The sequence below is a fragment of the Erinaceus europaeus genome, chromosome 17 (genome assembly GCF_950295315.1).
Source record: "Erinaceus europaeus chromosome 17, mEriEur2.1, whole genome shotgun sequence".
Lineage (NCBI taxonomy): Eukaryota > Metazoa > Chordata > Mammalia > Eulipotyphla > Erinaceidae > Erinaceus > Erinaceus europaeus.
In genome coordinates this window covers 51393947-51416296 of record NC_080178.1, presented here as the reverse complement: position 1 = coordinate 51416296, position 22350 = coordinate 51393947, and the positions used below count along the sequence as shown (strand labels likewise).

The window sequence follows — 22350 nt, the reverse complement described above, 5'->3', positions numbered from 1 at the left end:
AGTAGAGTCCAGCTAGTCCCTAATCTCTGTTGGGACAGACTGGGGAGTAGGATGGAGCAGTTGTTTCTTTCTTTTTTTTTTTCCTCCAGAGTTATTTGCCTGCACTGAGAATCCACTGGATGCTGTTTTTCCCATTTTGTTGCCCTTGTTGTTGTGCTTGTTGTAGTTGTTTTTGTTGGGACAGCTGTTGTTGTTGTTGGATAGGACAGAGAGAAATGGAGGGAGGAGGGGAATACAGAGAGAGGGAGAGAAAGATAAACACCTGGAGACCTGCTTCCAAAACTTACAAAATAACCTCCCGCAGGTGGGGAGCCAGGGCTCGAGTCGAGATCATTACTCTGGCCCTTGGGTTTTGCGCCATGTGCACTTAAACTGCTGCACTACCACCCAGCTCCCTAGAGCAGCTGTTTCTATCACTGATGGAGTTCTAGTTCTTGCCTTGGGCAAGGTTTACATGACTGTGTTTAACGTGTGAGAATTCACAACTAGCAGTTGAAGAGTGGGAAAAACAACAGTGCAGGATGGTGGGGCACAGGTAAGGGAATGGAGGGCCAACTGGATAGAGAAGTGTCAAATAAGATGAGACAAATACTGCTTTGTAATTTAAAAACAAAGACCATTGGAGGTGATGATGCAGAGTGAAATAAGGGAGAGAAAGGCAGCTACCATTTGGATTTGCTCATGTGTGGAATATAGAGGGTTGAAACACAAACTTAGTAAAGCAGGGGGGTGAGGGATGGAAGGGAAAGGGAAAAGAGGAGGAGAAATGATAAATAATGAGGGAGAATGAAGAAAGGAGGAGAGAGATGAAGGGGGTGGGTGGGAAGAGGAGCCAAATTGTCTCTAAGACTTTGTGAGGTGGGTCAGGTGGCAGCGCACATGGCCTGAAGCACAAGGACCAGTGTAAGCATCCTGGTTTTAACCCCAAGCTATTCACCTACAGGGGGTTGCTTGACAAGTGGTGAAGCAGGTCTGCAGGTGTCTACCTTTCTCTCTTCCTCTCTGTCTTCCCCTCCTTTCTCCATTTCTCTCTTTCCTATCCAGCAACAATGATCTCAATAACAACAATAATAACCACAAGGATGATAAAACAACAAGGGCAACAAAAAGGGGGGGGGGCACAAAAACCTCTAGGACTGGTGGAGGCACCAATCCCCAGCAATAACACCAGAAACAAACAAACAAACAAAAAAACAATTAAAAAGTTTGTGAGAACTATGGTTATTTTGTGGTGGGGGTAGGGTGTCACATAACTCTGGTGGTGGGTGTAATGTGCAACCATACCCTTGTAATCTTATCATCTTGTCAGCCACTATCAGATCACTGATAATAGTGAAAAAAGTTCATCCCAGCTGTAAACTCATTTTTTTTTTACTTAAGAAAATAACATTAAAAAAAAAAAGTCAACCTAAACTGGAGTTGGTGTATTGTACCAAAGAAAAAGATTCTGGGGTGGGTGTGTGGTAGAGTCCTGGAAAATGATGATAGAGGACCTAGTGGGGGTTCTATTGTTATGTGTAAAACTGAGAAATGTTATGCATGTAGAAGCTATTGTATTTACTGTGGAATGTAAAACATTAATCCCCAATAAGTAAATTTAAAAACATAAAAATAAAAATTAAAAGAAAATATGAAAGAGGGAAAAAAACCATCAACAGAGAGAGTCAGAGTGACAGCCTGTGGAACAGATCTGGCAGCAACATTCTAGCAAAGGGGTGGGGGCTGGGGGCCAGGGGGCCCAGGTGATGACCTCTGAGCCTTTGTTGCTTGCTTGCCTGGCCATGCCCCTTCTCCAGGTTGCCCACATTTTCTCTCTGAATCCTGAGAGTGCAGGAGGGCAGGAACCCAGCTCCTCTGTAACACTGCCCTTCTGGGAGTATTGCCCAAAATACTGAGCCCAGGGGGTGTGGAGGGGAGGCTAGGAAGAGCCTTTGCCCTTATATTAAAAAAAAAAAAAATCAAATCGCTCATTCAGTTATAGCGTAATTTCGAGGCACAGTCAGAAGTCAGACAACCCCCGTGCCTGCCTTGGTGGGCGAGCCCCACTGCCCACCTCCTTTGGGAGGGTGGACATCATGTGCCCTGCGGACAAGACAGGCCTCGGCCCTTCTGCCGCCATGGGCGCCACTGCAGAAGAGTTGACCATCTGGCGAAAGCACATGAATAATAACAAGCTGCACACCCTAGCTCGGCTGAGCCGGGATGGTAAGGACACCACCCACCCCTCTGTGTCCCTCTCCGTGGGCAGGCTGGCTGGGCTGGGGGGCGGGTAGGAGGAACCCACACTCTGACAGCCTGGGGTTCCCCAAACTCTTATATGATCTGTATAGTGGCACCAAGTCTGTGTCCAGTTAATGCTTCTCAACACAGCCACCTCCAGGCTTCCTGGCCAGGACTAGACAGCTGGTGACGTCCCTGATTCCTGGGGTTGTGTTGTGTTAAGAAACTGGGGTGAGGAGGGCCCAGGTTCAAGGCCCCAGTTCCCACCTTCAGAGGGTTGAGATTTTTAGGAGCAGTAGAGCAGTGCTGCAGGTAACTCTTCAGTTTCTCTTGCACTTCCTCTCTCCCCCTCTGTTGGAAAGTAAGGCGGGGGAAACCATAAAAAGAGCTGAGGGCTAGAGAATGGGAAGGCTATCATGGGAGAGGGTGGGTTATGGGGATTGGGTGGTGGGAATTGTGTGGAGTTGTACCCCTCCTACCTTATGCTTTTGTTCACTAATCCTTTCTTAAATTAAAAATTTAAATAAAAAAAAAAGAATATATAAAAATAAAAAAAAAAAAAAGAGCTGCTTAATGTTTGCGAGAGGACCAGAGCAGCATCTCCTAGAAGACTTTCTAGGCTTGTTTGAAAGAGGGTGCTGATCTCTTGGCAAAACAGATGCCTCAAGAATGGCACCACCATTACCATTAAGTCACTGGGCTCTTGCCCAGACTCTCACTAAATGATGTGAGATGAACCAGGAAGAGGCATCTCTTCCCTTCCCTGGCATCTATTCAACTTCCATATTTTTATAAGAACTTTATTCTGCTGTCAGGAACAGGAGAGCTATGGTGTTTTGGTTCACTGTCAGTTGTCTTCCTCTGTGGGACGTTTAATTACTTTCCCAGCTTTCACATTTCCATTAAATTATAGTTAAAACATTTCTTACTAAACATCAGCTGATTTTTCTCCCACAAACAAATTCTGAAATGAAACATCACAGGTAATGATTTTATGGGTCTTCTTTTTTAAAAAAATATTTATTTACTTATTTCCTTTTGTTGCTCTTGTTATTTTATTGTTATTGTTGTTGCTATTAATGTCATAGTTATTGAATAGGACAGAGAGAAATGGAGAGATGAGAAAGATAGATACCTGCAGCAGACCTGCTTCACCCTTTCAACCCACTGCACTACCGCCCGACTCCCGATGTTATGTGTCTTAAGAAATCTATGCCTGGGCAAATTTCTCAGTTTTTTTATTGATTTCTTTCTAATTTTTGGTAGTATTCTTTTCATCAAGCCATTTGGAGAGCCCATCCTGTGGCTTGGTGTGGCTAGAGGTCAGGTTGCCTGGGAGATGAGTATGTCACAAAGGCCACCGTGACTGCCAGTCACCAGGTCATAAAGGTGCACATTGTTGGGGAGACCGGTACCCGACAAAGGTCAGCCTGCATGCCAGGTCCCAGGTCATAAAGGTGGACATTGCCCAGCACCACCAAGTGTATGGCTGTGTTCTGGGTACTAGGGAACTGATCAAAGTCAAACATTTTGAATTAAACCCAGTAAGCACAGATATAAACGCATATGTACAGTGAGTGTGAACAGTAATTTGTATGGTTACAAGGAATGCTTTTTTTATTTCCTTATTGGGGGATTAATATTTTCATTAAGCAGTAAATACAATAGTTTGTAGATGAATAACATTTCTCAAGTTTTCCACATAACAATACAACCCCCACTAGGTCCTCTGCCATCATGTTCCAGGACCTGAACTACAAGAAAGACTTTTACAGAGGGCGAGGGTGGGGTATGTTTCAAGGCTGACTAAAGAAGGGGGAGATGTGAAGTTAGAATCAGGATCAGTGGAGCAGGAGGGGAAGATTTGTTTTTTGTTTTTTTTTTTTGGTAGAGTGAACAAGGAGAACAAACACACTTAACTGAGGGTGGGTGGACAGTTTGTGGAAGGAGGTGAAAGACAACACTATGGCTGCTGCCTGACTGACTGGTCATGGAAATATGTGATTTTTTTTTCCCACCAAGGTTATAGTTGGGGTGTAATGTTGGTATTACAAAGTCAGAAGTCCTGGCAGCCATATTTTCCTTTTCTTTTTTTAATAGGACAGCAGTATTTAAAGAGTAGGGAGAGAGAAAGATAGATACCTGCAGGCCTGCTTCAGTGCTTGTGAAACATCCCCACTGCAGTTGGAGAGCCAGGACTCAAACTAAGGTCCTTGCACAAAAACCTATGTGCAGTTAACCCAGCCAAAGTGTCTGCTTAATGAGAGGAAAAAGTCACTGTCAGTCACATCACATAGGTTGGCGTTGAGGATAATCCCAATGAGGGGGTAGAAGAAGAGTGAACCCCTAAGATCTGTGCTGGGAAACACTGGCTTAGGTGGCAGTGTGGAGAATTAAGTGGATGTCGGGAGTGCCTTTATGAGTGATCTAAGTGACAGCTCAGGTGGTGGCACAGTGGATAAGATGTTGGACTCTGTTTCATGTATTTGTTATATATTTGCATAGAGAGTACAAAAGTTCACAACAACAAAGTTTCATTTAAGGAGTTGGAGGCTCAGCTTGAACCTGGATAGCACACATGGCAAAGTACTTCAGTGTCCACGGAAGCATTTTGCTGGCCCAGGTTGTTGAATTTTCAAGCTTGAGGTCTCGAGAATAATTCCATGGCATCCTATGCGCCAAAATGGTTCTCTGGTTCTGTCTCTTTCTCTCTACTAATTCTTTTCCTCATAGGATTCCCCGCTCCCTACCCCCCTCCCCGTGTTTTAAACTTTAATCAGGAAAATGAAAAGGCCAGGCACTAGAGAAGCATGTGGGCTACTCAGGCAACTATGGATGACCTAAAGTGGAACAATTGTTTCCTTTCAGAGTTATCTAAGAGAGAAAGGATGGCGACTTGGCCTGAATTGGTAGAATGAAATGTAGAGAGTGGACAGACTTAAAGGACAGACGTGAAAATCTATTGGTTACGGTGATGTAGTAAATGACAAGATATAGCAGAAAGGAACTTTCCAAGCAGCTTTTGAGTTTGGATCTATGCAAGTGAATCAAGTGATGATGCTATTCGTCGAGAGCAAAAGCCTACATCAAAGACAAGATTTAAAGGAAGCCCGACTCTGGCTTTGAGTGAGTTAGGTGTGGTTTTTCCCAGAGCACTGATTTTTGTAGTCTTATGGCTGTGCTGGGAATTGACTGTTGGACCTCAGAGCTTCAGGCTTGAGTCTTTTTGTATAACCATTGTGCTATTTATTTCTCCAGTCCAAGCATATTGATTGTGGAATATTCAGGTGGGAAGTCACATGCATAAGATCAAAAAGGTGATTTTGTGTGAGTGTGTTGGTGGTAGAGAGTTGGAGGGAGGGAACCTTGGCTTCTGAATTTGCCTTTGGCAGAGATCTGCATAGTGATGGTTGGCAAGGCCCTGGGCATGATGTAAGCAGAGGGGATGGAGGGAAATAAGAGAATGTGGAGCTAGACCTCAAGAAGCTCCAACACTGATGCCAAAATTGAGCAAGTGAACCTGCTGAGGGAACTGAGAAGAAATGGCAGAGAGACACAGGGAAGCCCAAGAGAGAATGGTGCCACAAAGCCAGCCTTTGATGCCACAAGCCCTCATCACCAGGGCACAGTGGGTGCATGACAGGTGAGCTTGTCGGCAAGGTAACAGTGTCAGTGACTCCTGCAAAATCTCACTGGTTGAAGGACAGAGAAGTATTTTTAAATATAAAAGTCATATTCCAATTCTCTGACACACTGGCATATTGGGGCATCAGAAAAACTAGTTCGAAACCAAGTCTGTAAGGTTTCCAAGTCTATTCCAACTGAACTGCAGAGGACTGAAACTGTTCTAGAGGGCACCAGGTGGTATCCCACGGGCTTATGTGCACATAGTGCAAACTGCAATGAGCTGCACAATGATCCTGTTTCAACCCCTTGGTTCTCCACAAGCAGGGGGGTCAATTCACAAGTGGTAAAGCAGGTCTACAGGTGCCTTTCTCTTCTCTGCACTGTTTTCTCCTCTCAATTTCTCTCTGTCCTATCCAAAAAAAGAAAAAAAGGAAAGAAAAAAAGGTGTCCAGGAGCAATGGGTCCATAGTGCAAGGACTAAGCTCCCATAGCCCTGGAGGAAAAAAAAAAAAAACTTCTTGGAGTGAATACTGTGCATGTGTTCTCTCTCTTCATTGAGAAGTAGGAAATATCAGGTCAAAGGAATTTAATGCTACTCTTATTAGGACATCTATTAGATTCTTAAAAGCAAAACCACACAGTGGATTTGTATAGTATCCAGATGAAGAAACATGACTTTTATATTTCCAATTTAGCTCTCACAAACCTTTCTACTAGCATTTGGTTGCAAGAAATATTGTTTCTCTGGGTCCCAACTACGTCATTTCCTTTTTGAATAGATGTGTTTCCTGAAATCTCAACTGCCTGCCACAAATCTACTTAAAAGACAGTAGGTTTGACACACTAACTTGGAAAGGGCTCCACTCTATCCAGATAGTGAGATTCTATTTTATTCCTGTGTATATTTGATTGTGATGAAAATTTAACTTGGGGGGTACAAGTTGGACTAGGATGGATAATCTTCTTTTGTGCTTAACTTCCAGGAGAATTCTTTTGTTTATGAAAATATGATAGGATAGAGGAAATTCCTGAACAGATTCAGAGTTTGTTTGGAGGTTCAATCAGGAGAGCACAGCTACTCATACACCCTCACCCAAAGACCAGTCACCTCTACTTAGGGAAGGCCATCCTCCTCAACTAAGTGCAAGGCTATGGGAGGGTCACACATGGAGCGATTATGGAGGAAGGGGACACCCGCCTAGCCAGGCAGATCAGCCAAATCAACCTGGCATTCATTGGGGTGACAGATGTCACAGCCAGATTGCCCTCACATCCCCTGATCAGTTTTAATACATTAATTAGCCATGATTTAGACCATGGTTTAGAGAATAGGGCAAAATCTTAGTCTTTGACTGACTTACCTTTAGTACTTGGCTTACCATAACATATGTTTTGGGGTAGGTTTTCACCACCCAGTTTGTCTCCAATGTCCATAAGAGCAATTACTAGTTCTCCTTCAACAACCTGTACTTCAGTCCTAGGACATCAGAAAGAACTGTGTATAACCTCCACATACTGGAAGTGAAAGACTGTAATATCTCTGTCTCGGGTAGTGGTTTGGGGGTGGGGGGAATATTCCAGTGAATTGAGCAGTTTGCTTTATTCCAGAAAGATTTCCTTCAAGCACATATCATGATGTACTATTTCTTACATATTTACAGAGCTTAGCGGGGGTAAAGTTAAACAATCAGGGAAACTGACTTTCAGGAAGGACCTTATTTCTATCTGTTCCTAGCTAAGAATGACTTGCTATTTGAAGGAGTCTTTTGCATTTGCATTTGGATAGTGACAGGGGTACTTACATAAATCAAATTGTATTTTTTTTTTCTTCAAATTTCAGAAGTCTCTATGATATGGAGCCATGTTTCTGACTTTATTCTACGACAGCTGAGGCTGCAAAAGGTAGGACTTCAGAAAGTGACTTGGCAGTAGAGCACCGACCCTGCACACATGCCTGAGGTCTTGAGTGTGAAGCCTGGCACTGACTGTGCTGGAGTGGTGCTCTGATATCATGCTCTCTCATCTCTCTGTCTCTGTCTGTCTCTCTCTCTCTCTCTCTCTCTCTCTCTATATATATATATATATATATATATATATATATATATATGCATCTATGGCATCCCTATAGTTTCTCTTAATATTATAGCCTTCGAGCTAGAAATGGACCTAATCTATGATCCTGTAATTTCTCTCCTGGGGATATATCCTAAGGAACACAACACACCCATCCAAAAAGATCTGTATACACATATGTTCTTGGCAGCACAAGTTGTAATAGCCAAAACCTGGAAGCAACCCAGGTGTCCAACAACAGATGAGTGGCTGAGCAAGTTGTGGTATATATATATTAAAGTACTACTTAACTATAAAAGTGGTGACTTCATCGTTTACAGCCAATCTTGGATGGACCTTGAAAAATTCATGTTAAGTGAAATAAGTCAGAAACAGAAGGATGAATATGGGTTGATATCACTCTCAGGCAGAAGTTGAAAATCAAGATCAGAAAGGAAAACACAAGTAGAACCTGAACTGGAATGGGTGTATTGCACCAAAGTAAAAAACTCTAGGGTGGGTGGGTGGGGAGAATACAGATCAAAGAAAGATGACCGAGGACTTAAGGGGGGTTGTATTATTATATGGAAACTGGGAAATTTTATGCATGTACAAACTATTGAATTTACTATTGAATTTAAAACATTAATTCCCCAATAAGGAAATTTTTTAAGAAAGAAAAAATATAGCCTTCGAATTGGTTATATTTTATGCAAACATCATCTGAAAACTTTGAGTCTAAAATTCTCTCAGGATTCATCTTTATCATCCCTTCAGAGAAGTCAGCATGTGGTTCTTTTCTTCCCACCTTCTGTTTGCTTCGTTTCTAGGGGGTCTACATACCTGCTTTTGGGACATTTACTTTTATGAGGCAAAAACTAGATGCTGGGAACAGGTTTAGCTCTATCCAGATACCGATCTTTATCATGTCAGAGAAGCTATTGCAGCTACATGGACTACGACAAACTAAGATCCACACACCTGGTAAGTAGCTCTACTGGCTACACCTTTCCCATTAAAAGAGAGAGAATTATTTTTGAGTATCTGCCATCCGCTCATTGTCTTTCCCCCACACAACTGTCCTTTTCTCTTCCAGGGGATATCCCCGTTGTACCACTGAATTTTATCATGGTTGCCATAGCGGGGCATTATAGCAGGGACACAGTCGAAGGATGCATTAAAGAAACTCTGCAGCTCTTATCACGATCAATCTGCACACGAAAGAAAGTTGATTTACTTTCCAAGGACTCGGTATCCTTACAATTGAAAATGGCAAAGTAAAAATGAAATTTTTTCAGGACTTCTTGTCTGCAGTGGATACAAGTGGCAATCTGGAAAAAGGTATTGCAAAGGTTATGTTGACCTTCTAATTGTTTCTCTTTCTTACAGTTCTGAATTGTCTATAGAGTTGTCACCCTTCAGTTGTTGGCCTGTGTTAGATGACAAGTGCCCCATGGGCAAAGACAGGCTTGATTCTAAAGACAGGCTTGATTCTTACTCAGATAAAATGGTCAGAAGGATAAAACATCTGAAGGTCTGAGCCAAGTCCAGGGGGAAAATATGGTTTAAAAGTATCTTACTGGGAGTTGGGAAGTAGTGCTACGGGTTGAGCACAGTAGGCCCAAAGTGCAAAGACTGGCATAAGGATCGTGGTTTGAGTCTGCAGGTGTCTATCATTCTCTCCCCCTCTCTGTCTTCCCCTCTTCTCTCCATTTCTCTCTGTCCTACCCAACAACAAAGACTTCAATAAGGACAATAACTACAACAATAAAACAACAAGGACAACAAAAAGAGAATAAATAAATAAATATAAAAATAGATAAAAGTATCTCACCCACATAATTTCTTTTTTATTATTTTTATTGGGAAACTAATGTTTTATATTCAACAATAAATACAATAATTTGTACATGCATAACATTTCTCAGTTTTCCACATAACAATACAATCCCCACTAGGTTCTCAGTCATCCTTTTGAGACATGTACTTAACCACCACTGCATCAGGGAATGTTTTACGTTGTGGCAGTACACCAACTCCAGTTCGGTTTCTACTTGTGTTTTCTGATCTTGTTTTTAAGCTTCTGCCTGAAAGTGGGATCATCCATATTCATCCTTCTGTTTCTGACTTCTTCCAGTTAACATGACTTCTTCAAGCCCCATCCAATATGGGTTTACAACGGTGAAATAACCATTTTTAATAGCTGAGTGGTATTCCATTGTGTATATAGACCACAACTTGCTCAGGCACTCAACTGTTGTTGGACACCTGGGTTGCTTCCAGTTTTTGGCTATTACAAATTGTGCTGCAGGGAATCGGGCTGTAGTGCAGCGGGCTAAGCGCAGGTGGCGCAAAGCACAAGGACCGGCATAAGGATCCTGGTTCGAACCCCGGCTCCCCACCTGTAGGGGAGTCACTTCACAGGCGGTGTAGCAGGTCTGCAGGTGTCTATCTTTCTCTCCTCCTCTCTGTCTTCCCCTCCCTCTCTCCATTTCTCTCTGTCCTATCCAACAACAACAACAGCAATAATAATAACTACAACAATAAAACAACAAGGGCAACAAAAGGGAATAAATAAATAAAATAAATATTAAAAAAGATTTTAAAAAATTGTGCTGCCAAGAACATAGGTATACACAAATCTTTTTGGATGTGCATGTTGGGTTCCTTAGGATATATCCCCAGGAGAGGAATTGCAGGATCATATGGTAGGTCCATTTCTAGTCTTCTGAGAGTACTCCAGACTGTTCTGCACAGAGGTTGGACTAATTTACATTCCCACCAGCAGTGCAGGAGGGTACCTTTGACCCCACAACCTCTGTAGCATTTGTTGCTGCTACCTTTTCTGAAGTATGACATTTTCATAGGAGTGAAGTGGGATCTAATGGTTGTCTTTATTTGCATTTCTCTGTCAAAGACTTGGAGCATTTTTTCATGTGTTTTTCATCCTTTTGGATCTCTTCTGTGGTCAATATTCTGTCCATGTCCTCTCCCCATTTTTGGATGGCGTCATTTGCTTTCTTGTGGTTGAGGTTGGTAAGCTCTTTATATATTTTGGTTATTAGCCTCTTGTTTGATGCAGGGCATGTGACGATCTTCTCCCATTCTGTGAGGGGTCTCTTGGTTTGGGTATTGCTTTCTTTTACTGTGCAGAATCCTTTTAATTTGATGAAGTTCGATAGGTGTATATTTGCCTTAGTCTACTTTGTAACTGGATTCATTTCATTGAAGATGTCTTTAATATTTATGTGGAAAAGAGTTCTGCCAATATTTTCCTCTAAGTATCTGATAGTTTCTGGTCTAACATCCAAGCCCCTGATCCATTTAGAATTTACTTTTGTGTTTGGTGGTTCACATTCATTCCTCTGCATGTTTCAACCCATTTTTCCAACACCATTTGTTGAAGAGACTCTGCTATCCCCCTTTTAATAGTCTGGACACCTTTGTTAAAGATTAGATGTCCAGTGTGTGGGGGCTTACTTCTGGGATCTCGGTTCTATTCCACTGGGGAGTGTGTCTATTCATGTTCCATTACTCAGCAGGTTTGATTACAAGGACCCCATAAAACAATTTGAGGTCAGGGAGTGTGATCCTCCAGTTCTGTTCTATCTTCTCAAGATTATTTTTGACAATTCTAGGTCTTTTTGATTCCAGATGAAAATTTGTAGAATTTGTTTTATACTCCTACAAGATGTGTATGGATTCTTGATGGGGATAGCATTAAATTTGTATATGGCCTTGGGCAGTATATTCATTTTAATGATGATAATTCTTCCAACCCTTGAACATGGAATTATCTTTCCACTTCTTTGTGTCTTTTTCAATTTCCTTGATTAGTGACTCATAATTTTAGTATACAAGTCTTTCACTTCTTTGGTTAGGTTTATTCGTAGATATTTTATTTTTTTTGTTCTTGTTGTAGCTGTAGGAAAAGGAATTGATTTCTCGATTTTTCTTCTTCTAACGTAGTGTTTGCATAGAGGAATGCCACTGAATTTGAATATTAATTTTGCAGCCTGACACCTTACTGTATTGCTTAATGATTTCCTAAAGCTTCTGGCTGGATTTCCTAGGTTTATCTATGTATACTATCATATCATCTGCAAATAGGGAGAATTTGACTTCTCTTACAATATGTATGCCTTTAATTCCTTGCTCCTGCGTGAAAGCTTGGGCAAGAACTTCCAACCCTATGTTGGATAGTAATGGTGATAGTAGGCAACCCTGTCTAGTACCTGATATGTGTGGAAATGCTTACAGTTTTTCACCACTGAGTATGATTTTGGCTGTAGGGTTCTGAGGAATCAGAGCTCCAGTACACATTGGTGAGGTTATCTGTCCAGGGAAGTCTGGTTGGCATCGTGCTTGCATCTGCATCCTGGTGACTGAAAATAGAGTTAACATGTAAAGCCAAACATGTTTTTGACTAATTATGAACCTAAAGGCTATAATGGCACAAATGAAGAGTTGGGGGTAGTCTCCATTCTGCGAATAGCTAATGGCATATTTTAGTTATATTCATATTTTTTAAAGTAAATGATATCTTTTTTTTTTGCCCTTGTTTTATTGTTGTAGTTACTATTGTTGTCGTTGTTGGATAGGACAGAGAGAAACGGAGAGAGGAGGGGAAGACAGAGAGGGGGAGAGAAAGATAGACACCTGCAGACCTGCTTCACCACCTGTGAAGCGACTCCCCTGCAGGTGGGGAGCTGGGGTTCGAACCGGGATCCTTATGCCGGTCCTTGTGCTTTGCGCCACCTGCACTTAACCCGCTGCACTACAGCCTGACTCCCCGTTATATTCATATTTTTAGCTTTATTTTTTTATTTACAAAAGGAGACAATAACAGAACTGTAGGATACTAGGGGTACAACTCCACACAATTCCCACCACCCGATCTCCATATCCCATCTCCTCTCCTGATAGCTTTCCTATACTCTATTCAACTGGGAGTATGGACCCAAGGTCATTTTGGGTTGCAGAAGGTGGAAGGTCTGGCTTCTGTAATTGCTTCCCCACTGAACATGGGCTTTTACTTGTTGATCCATACTCCCAGTCTGCCTCTCTCTTTCCCTAGTAGGGTGGATCTCTGAGGAAGTGGAGCTCCAGGACACATTGGTGGTGTCATCAGTCCAGGGAAGTCTGGTCAGCATCATGCTGGCATCCGGAACCTGGTGGCTGATAAGAGAGTTAACATACAAAGCCAAACAAATTGTTGAACAATCATGGACCTTAAGATTGGAATAGTGGAGAGGAAGTGTTGGGGGGGTACTCACTGCAGACTCTTGTGTACTTCTGCTTTCAGGTATATATTTTTCCTTGGTTTATGGACACATGTGAACATATGCTCTATCTCAGGGAACCTGGTCTATATCTGGGTTTGAGGACTTTATTGGGGAGTGGACCACCTGGAATGGAATTAGAGAATACTATGAAAGGAAAGGTCTCACCTGAGTGATGAAGCTGAAGGGTTGTCGTTCCACACCTGAAGTCTCTGGACAAAGTCTGAAGTGAAGCATGCTGGGGTGGTACTCGTTGCGTTGATTAGGTTGTGATCGGCAGATGCAATGTTATTTGATATGAATTGAGAGAAGCATGCAGGAAAGTCCAAAGGGCCTGAGCCTGAAATGTTATATGCAGATGGATCCTGGTTATTGTCTGGGGAGATGATGTCATGGCTGGAAAAAGGACCAGAAAGCTGGATCAGGGAAGAGAGTAGCTTCCAAATATGCGAAAGGTATATAAATATTGTTGACTGTAAACCCCATCAATTGGATCTGATCTGTTGCCCTAATTCAGCTTCGGATCCTATTTGATTGACCTCTGTATCCCTGTAGATCCAACCTCACATTCTGTGATCATCAGTAAGAACATTCTAATTGCCCCCAAATTAGGACCCATCTTCCTCAGGTGTAGCATAGAGTATGTGGTCCAGACTCCTTTCAGAGGATGGAACATTCTCTACTGTTGTTGATTCAAGTTGAGGGCAAGGACTTGTGGGGGTCCACAAAGGGATCTGTTTTGCTGTTCCTGATACAGATGACTGGTAACAATGGAGAAGGGATTTATGAGGTCAAGGCCCATAATGTCTGTTTGGGAGTCTCAGGACTCCCAGACTAGGGCCCCAGCTTGATGTGGTGGCCTGATACTGACTAAAGAGTCATTGTTAAAATATGCCAGTCTCTTGACCTTATTGAGCTTTTGCTGTCCTTGCTTTGATAAGGATATCTTGGGAGTAAGTATAATAGGAAATAGGGAAGGAACTTCCCTATTCTTTATCCCTCTGAGAGTATGGACTCATGTTCATTATGGGGTGCAGAAGATGGAAGGTCTGGCTTCTGTAATTGTTTCCCTGTTGAACACTGGCGTCGGCTGGTCAATCCATATTCCCAGCCTGTCTCTCTCTTTCCCTAGTGGGGCAGAGATCTGAGATAGGTATGGCTCCAGGTGGAGTCATCTGCCCAGAGAAGTCAGGTTGGCATCATGGTATCATCTGGAACCTGGTGGCTGAAAAAGAGTTAATATAGAAAGCTGAACATATTGTTGACTAATCATGAACCTAAAGGCAACAATATTGCACATGAACATTTGGGGTCTCTGTTTTGGAAAAAAGCAGGTAAGTCTATTTTAGGTTTATTCTAAGGGCTCCATTTTTGCCTGAGCCTAACAGCTGATATGCAAGTGGACACAGGTTACTGTCTGGGGAAATGGTGTAATAGTTGGAAAAGGGACTAGAAAGCTGGATCTGGAAGAAGAGTCGGAAGATCGGTATTAGATGGGGGGGGGGGTAAACTTGAGGCTTTAGTCACTGAGCATCCAACAAGCCAGCCTTCCAGTAGCATTGCTTCCAGGGAGCCTGTGAGACGTCTGGGTCCTGGACTATAGACCAGGTATAAATCTCCTCTCCTTTTTCTCCAGAAACCTCAAAGTGTAAATTCAACTTTAGCAAACATCAAAAATTCGAAGAGAAGTCCAAACTGTGTCCTTTCATTCCCCAGGTGAGTGTCTTACCCCTGGCCTCCCAAACTCTCTGCCAACCACATACCACTCTGACAGCCCTGTATTGAATCTGGTGACAGAACTAGAAAAGTCACATTCAAACTGAAACCAAAACCCACAGGCATCCCTTCCCCCCCCCTCCAGTATGAGTACCTTTTGAGACTTCAGTTTAGAAGAGGCAGGTCAAGGTCAGACTCAGGCTAAAAATGAAAAGAGTCTTCAGTCTGTGATTTCTGCATAACAAAGTCCAAGCACTCACTCATGGCAGAGAAGTAGGTTGAGAAGTAGGCTGGCTGGGGTGCTGCTCAGAACTGAGAATTCTCCTAGTGTCTTATTCAGATCCAGTGAGCAGGCAAACATTTTGGTCCATTCCTAGAATCGAATTCAAATTACAACAAAATAATGAAACTACGGAAACATCTAAACTGAGAAAGTCTGTGTTAAAAATGAAGCCGGACAAAGACGATGTGCAAGGTAGGCCAAAGATGTTAGCTGTCATCTCTTTACTGCTAAGCAGCAGGGCATTGTTGCTGAGCAACTCCTATGCTCAAAGTCAGTACCATTAGAGTTATAAGAAATGTGTCCTTCTAAGAAACAGATCTTCTAGAATTTTCTTTTTTTTAAATTTTATAATTATTTATTTTCCCTTTTGTTGCCTGTTTTTTATTGTTATTGCAGTTGTTATTGTCATTGATGATGTTGTTTTTGGATAGGACAGAGAAATGGAGAGAGGAGGGGAAGGCAAGTGGGGGGAGAGAAAGACAGACACCTGCATACCTGCTTCACTGCTTGTGAAGCGACTCCTCTGCAGGTGGGGAGCCAGGGGCTCGAACCGGGAAACTTACACCGGTCCTTGTGTTTTGTGCCACCTGTATTTAACCGGCTGCGCTATCGCCTGACTCCCAAGAAATATACTCTTCTAAGAAACAGCTCTTCTAGAATTTTCTATCTCATCTTAACTCTACTCCCTGAGATTCTCAACTAAGACTCTTGCTGGCTCTCTACTACTTAAAAGACTCAAAGTTCAGATGGCTACCGGGGGAGGGGAGTGGCCTAGGTAGGTAACAGAAATGCATCAAGTGAGCTGCATGTAACATGTTCCATATATATATTCTGAGTACGAGTTTACAACTGTCTTGTATGCCTTAATAGAAAATAGTAGAGTTCTCATGTCTGTAGCTGATGTGACTTTGGTTGAAACATATGTAGAAATACAAAGGTTTTCTTTCTAAGTTACTAGAGATAGCTAGAAGTTGCCAGACAATGTTTTGAGGACTGTTCCTTTCATAAAGAGATTTTGCTTGTTATCTTAAGTTGTTATTTAAGAAATGTTTCCCTTTCAGTTTCTTCCCTTCTCTCTCTCTCTCTCTCTGTATATGTCTCTGTGTCTCTCTGCCAGGGATTGAACCTGTGATTTAAGAGCATCAGACACAAGAAAGTCTTTTGCATAACCACTATGCTATCTCCCTGGCCCATTATTCATTGTATTAAGCACTTAGCACAGTTGGCGTAGAGTAAGAATGTGTTATATGTTCCTATTGTATTTTTCTCTCTTCATTGTATCTATATGACCATTAAAGCCTTAAAGGAAAAGACTGAAAGGAAACTTAACTCTCTTATTCTACAGTCAACTTTCTACCTAGACTTCCAGGTCAAAAACCCACTCCAGCATCTGGAAATATTGCACCCTTAATATTGCCTACCACAGTGGAACCTAATAAGACTGTCTTTACAAAAACAAGGACCAAAAGGTAACATGATGGTCTTTTGTGGGGGGTTAGGTGGGGATCACACTTTACTAACTGTAGTCTGAGTCTTATCTTGATTCAGGGATATTAGATGTTTCCATCCATGCCACCACATGGTGTCCCTGCATTTGTGCTCCATGGTGAGGACTGCAGGATTGTCCAGGGCTCACAGTCTATCAGGGGGAAGCTAGGTGTGCATGGTCATTAGCAGTGCCAAATACACTGGAGACCTCACTTACCTTGTTTAGTAACTTTGCTTTAGAATGTTGATTCCATAGGCAGAGGGTGTGTGTGTGTGTGTGTGTGTATGTGTACACTGCACCTCCCATGCCTGAGAAAATGCAGTCAGTAATGCTCAAAAGTCAGGTGTAAACAAGCATGCTGGGATTGAAATCCAGGCTTATCAAACACATAGGTTGCTCACCTCTACAATGCAGAGCTCTGAAGAGAACCACTGAGCTATCTTCCATTGGCTATATTTGCCTCTAAGTTCACTCTAGATGTGAAATTGTGTTGTTTTTTAATATTTATTTATTCCCTTTTTGCTGCCCTTGTTGTTTTATTGTTGTAGTTATTGTTATCATTATTGTTGGATAGGACATAGAGAAATAGAGAGAGAAGGGGAAGACAGAAAGAGGGGAGAGAAAGATAGACACCTGCAGTTCTGCTTCTCTGCTTGTGAAGCAACTCCCCTACAAGTGGGGAGCCAGGAACTCAAACCAGGATCCTTATGCCATTCCTTGTGCTTTGTGTCCTGTGCACTTAACCCGCTGTGCTACAGCATGACTCCCTATTGTTGTTTTCTTATAGTGTGCCACATCCACCCAGTCCATCAAAGAACACCAAAACAGAACCTAAGACCTCTGAGACTACAACTTGTAGGGATCATGAGAAAGCAGGACAGGTACCAGTCTCCTCAGACAAACAAATGATGGGGGTGGGTGCCACTGAACACAAACAGGGCTGGTAGAACAAGGGTTCTGAGTGAACATAGACCTTGCAAATCAAGTGGAATTGTGGCCACTCCTGCAACCCGAGGACTCAGCCTATCAAATCCTTCGTGCGATCGCTGTTCATATGTCCTTTTATCAAACACACTCCTGGAGAAATCCAGTCTTGGGGAGCACAGGAAGAAGTGTGAAGATAAGAAAGCAAAAGGTAGGAATATACCTTTGGTGTCATTGTAGGAACTTTGTTACGTGTGTATGCAACGCAGGAAGGCCAACAGTGCACTGTATTCTTATGTCGAGAAAAAAAAAAAGAAGAACAGGACTACCAAATTCTACATCAGTGTCAGATAATGAAAGACAAGGACACTGCATTCAAAGACCAGGTAGTGGAATGCTTGGATTGAGAGGGGGTGCAGTGGGGGCAGCAGACAAGACAAGGCCACTGCAGATGTCCTGCGCATGTCTGCCTGGTAGTGTGCCCAATCAGGCATTTCATGTGAGAATGAAGTTTGGGTCATGGCCAAGTTTTCAGGAACAGACTAAAGTCTTGTTTGGTGCACTACATTTTGGAGCTGAAGCTACTTTCTGATCTCCTCACAGCTTATATAAATGCATTGGGGAGGGGTTTGGAGGATGAATGGAGGGTTTACTCTACTCTGTTGCATGAGTGCATGGAAGAACATAGACAGCCACCCATTTTCAGGTGCCATTCTGCTTGACTTGCTTGAGCCACCAGGCCTTGGGTTTGAAAAAAGAAAGTTCTTGACTGGGAAACATTTTCTCGGGGAGCAAAACAAACATAGAAAAGCCCAATCAGTTTGGACTCATTTGAAACACAGTCTTTGTAGAGAGAAAGGTTAATAGCCTTCACAAACAGAATGACATTTCCAGTGTGTGTTTACTTTCTTTTTCCTTGCAAAGTTGAGACTAAAATCAGAAAAAGAAGAACGCATGAAGAATGCTGCTTATAACCTTGGTGTCGCAGAGGCTATAAAATCACAGAGGAATCCGAAATGCCACTTTTCTGTAAGAGTTGTTTCTGCTTCTCTCTTGCATATAACCCTCTCTGGGAATGTTTGAACCCACCCTCAGGTGGGCATATTGAAGGGATTCCTGTTGGCTTTACAAGAGTGATACTTCCTTTCTGGGTGGGAGCTCATTCCATAGAATCTTGGGCCCCTCCCCATACCCTCAGAACTGAAGTCTCCACCTCAGTAAAACCCTCAGGTGAGCTGTAGGTGCATAAGTTTCAAAAAACCTCATTTCAGATGGTAGTGAACATACTTCACCACCATTTTCATGTTTTAAGTATCTTTGGCTTCTATTTTTATCTGCCTAAATCATCCTCTTTTCAAACCATTATGTAGTTAACCTGACAACTCTTGGACTTGATAGATAGTCCATTGTATTGCCTTTGTTCACCATGCAGGGCTTTGGGCCAGGGGTAGAGCTTAGTAGAAGATTTCACACCGGTGGCCCTGGGGTTTGATTGCTGACACATACACACACACACACACACACACACACACACACACACACACACACACACACACACACATACCATGGAGAAGAAAAAAATACCTGTGACCTCTGGTCAGTTCTGCTCAGAGTCACCTTGGAGCAGGTGAGATCAAAATGTAGCTGCTTCATTGGCACATCCAAAAATGACTTTTTTCTTTTAGATAGATGGAGAAAGCAACTACAGCACTGAGGCTTCCTCCAGTGTGGTGGGTGTAGGGCTGAAACCCAGGTCTCACCAATGACAAAGCAGTCACTGTATAAGCCAGATATTTTGCTAGCTCATCAGTTGTTTTCTTGCTTGTCTCAAAGAAATGAACTGCTCCTCTTTCATCGTAGAATCCATACTATTTTGATAACCGACCAGCAAGTGCTGCTATTGTCACTGAAAAGAAAAACGAGTTTACTAAGAACCTTCTCAAACAAATAGATGTCAATAGTAAACTGGCCAAGAAAAAGAAAGAAAACCAGAAAGTCTTGGAGCAACTAGAATGGCTGCAACTCAAACAAGAGTGAGTTTTGGTGGACTTGCAGGGAGACTCCGGTGGGGAAGGGTTGGGCAGCACAACTAGTGCTGCAGCACATCTCAGCCAGCCAACCAGGATCCCCACACAGCCCGTCATCGCCACCATGCTTAGTGTCAGAACAGCCTTGGAGGCCAGGTACAGTTGTCAGTTGGGATCATGGCCTTTGGCTTTGTGGTCAGTGGTGTGAGTAGAGGAAGAAGGGGCCAGTCTGATGCAGGGACCCTTCCTAGTGTAGGTTTATCATCAGTCTGTTGGGAGCCCAGGACCCAGGGTCAGGAGTGTGGGGGCCCAGACTAGAAGCAGGGGCCAGGCCATCATGGAAAGTCTTCCACATACTCATACCTGCCATTCTCCTGTAGCTCAGCCTGGGATGAACATTTCTCTCAATTCCCAGTCCTGAGGAAAGAGAGTGTTTGCTTGCACTTGGCCTGAGGCTGAGCATTTGAGCCAGGGAGGATGTCAGGAGAGCAGTGAAGGAAACTGCTGTGGGGAAGACTCCCCCAAATGGAGGTAATTCCTGCCTCCATAAAGCTAGTCTCTCTCTCTCTCTCCCTTGCTCCCTCCTTTCCTCCCTCCCTCCATTCCTTTCTTATTTGCCACTATGGTTATTTGGGGCCTGTTGCCCTGATGCTTCACTATTTCTGACAGTCCTTTCTCCCATCTAAGTACTAACCAGGTCCCACCCTGCTTAGATTCTGAGATCAGATGAGATCAGGCGTGTTCAGGGTGGTATGGCCATAGACCTGACAGTCCTTCCTTTGATAGACTATGAGAGCTAGAGAGAAGACAGTGAGAGAGAGAGAGAGACAGAAATAGAGAGAGAGAGAAAGAGAGAGAACTGGAGAGACACCTGCAGCACTGTTCCACTGCTTGTGAAGCACCTCCCTTGTAGGTGAGGACTGTGAGCCTTTGCACATGGCAGCATGTGTGCTCTCCTAGATGAGACACCACCAGGCTCCAAGGCCTGTCTCAATCAGGTGCAATGGAAGCTTCCAGAAGGAAGTACCAGCTTTTATTTTCTTGGAACTTATTCCCACTATTACTTGTTAGGTGTGTTTTGATGATGTTGGTCTCCATTAGAATAAACCTTGGCCTCACCTCCTCCTCTTCCAATTATCAGGATTGATGAACAAAAAGCTGAACTGGAGAAACATCAATTTGAGGAGAGAGAAATGTATAAGAAAGCACTGGAATACCAGGTAAGTGGACGGGTTGCTATTTTGAGAACTGTACACTGCTTCCTAGCACTCTGAACGTAGGTGTGTGGAGGGTAGAATACTGGGCCCCCACCCACCTACCAGGTTTCCTCATGAGAGTTTGGGTGCCCTGGCTCCTTCCTATAAACAGTGGGTCTGTCAGTGTACCCCAATGCTGCAGCCTTCACACTGACTCTCTCTGTTCCAGCTGAAACACAGGCCTTCCAGACTGCCCATCTACAAGCCCATGGGCACCTTCACCAACTTTGGGCAGAATGAAAAGACCCTGGAGGCCGAGAAGCGGCAGAGAAATATTGAATACATGAAGCAGCAGGTGGAAGCCGCGGCAGGCCACAGAAGACAGCATATCCTCAGCTAAATGAAAAATCTGCAGCAAGAAAAAGAAATGCTCCAGAAAAACCAAGAAAAGTAAGGGGCCTGGCCCTTCCTTCCCCACCATAACCCTCTCCTCCTTTCTCTCCCTCTCCTCCCCCAGCCCTTGACACCAACCTTAGTAGAAACATGTGTGGACACGTGGAGAGTCATGACTGACCCTAGCTCACCCCAGCCTGCTTCTCATCTCTGCTCCCCAGTCAACTTCTGAGGCTGTTGCATGTCACAAACCACCTTATGGGATGAGTATAAATACAATATGAGTATAAATACAATAGTTTGCACATGCATAGCATTTCTCAGTTTTCCACATAACAATGCAAACCGCACTAGATGCTCTGTCATCATTTTTGGACATGGACACTGCCCCCCCCCACTGCACCCCAGAGTCTTTTACTTTGGTGCAATACAAAAACTGCAGTTCTGGTTCTACTTGTGCTTTCTCTTCTGATACTGTTTTTCAACTTCTGCCTGGGAGTGAGATCTTCCCATATTCATCCTGTTTCTGACTTATTTAATTTAACCTGATTTCTTCACACTCCATCCAAGATGGGCTGAAAATGGTGAAGTCACCATTTTTTTTTATTATCACTGAATAGTATTCCATTGTGTATATAGACCACAACTTGCTCAGCCACTCATCTGTTGGACACCTGGGTTGCTTCCAGGTTCTGGCTATTACAAATTGTGCTGCTTAGGAACATATGTGTACACAGATCCTTTTGGATGTGTGTGTTGGGTTCCTTAGGATATATCCCCAGGAGGGGAATTGCAGGATCATAGGGTAGGTTCATGAGATGAGTTTTTAGATTAATTAAAGGAAACAAACATCTTTTGACGGAAAGAGGGTTTTCATTGACAGAAAGAGGGTTTCTTTCGGCTAAAAGCAAGCAGTCTTGGACCCCTCAGCTAGGGTTCCCTGTATCTGCTCATGTTACTGACTCTTTTTCTTTCTTTTTTTTTGAAAAATTTTTATTTATTTTGGGTAGAGATTGGGAGAAAAACAGAGAGAAACCTGTTGTACTTCCTAATTGAAGTTGGGGACCGGAGGCTTGAACCCAGGTCCTTGCACACTGCAATGTGTGCCTTCAACTAGGTGCACCACTACCTGGCCTCCAAC

The 22350-nt window shown here is 43.1% G+C and overlaps 2 protein-coding genes across 2 annotated transcripts; both read left to right on the top strand.

Annotated features, from left to right (window-relative positions):
- Window positions 1-1734: 1734 nt before the first annotated feature.
- LOC132533782 (coiled-coil domain-containing protein 81-like) lies at window positions 1735-16130 on the top strand. Its single transcript, XM_060175802.1, has 8 exons — window positions 1735-2205; window positions 7688-7749; window positions 8730-8883; window positions 8996-9176; window positions 9289-9409; window positions 14818-14897; window positions 15275-15372; window positions 16051-16130. The coding sequence occupies exons 1-8, from the start codon at window positions 2076-2078 to the stop codon at window positions 16128-16130; spliced, it is 906 nt and encodes a 301-aa protein (XP_060031785.1). The 5' UTR covers window positions 1735-2075.
- Window positions 16131-18364: 2234 nt separating this feature from the next.
- On the top strand, window positions 18365-21216 carry LOC132533781 (coiled-coil domain-containing protein 81-like). The gene is made up of 4 exons (XM_060175801.1): window positions 18365-18622; window positions 19454-19626; window positions 20762-20840; window positions 21046-21216. The coding sequence occupies exons 1-4, from the start codon at window positions 18548-18550 to the stop codon at window positions 21214-21216; spliced, it is 498 nt and encodes a 165-aa protein (XP_060031784.1). The 5' UTR covers window positions 18365-18547.
- The last annotated feature ends 1134 nt before the right edge of the window (window positions 21217-22350 follow it).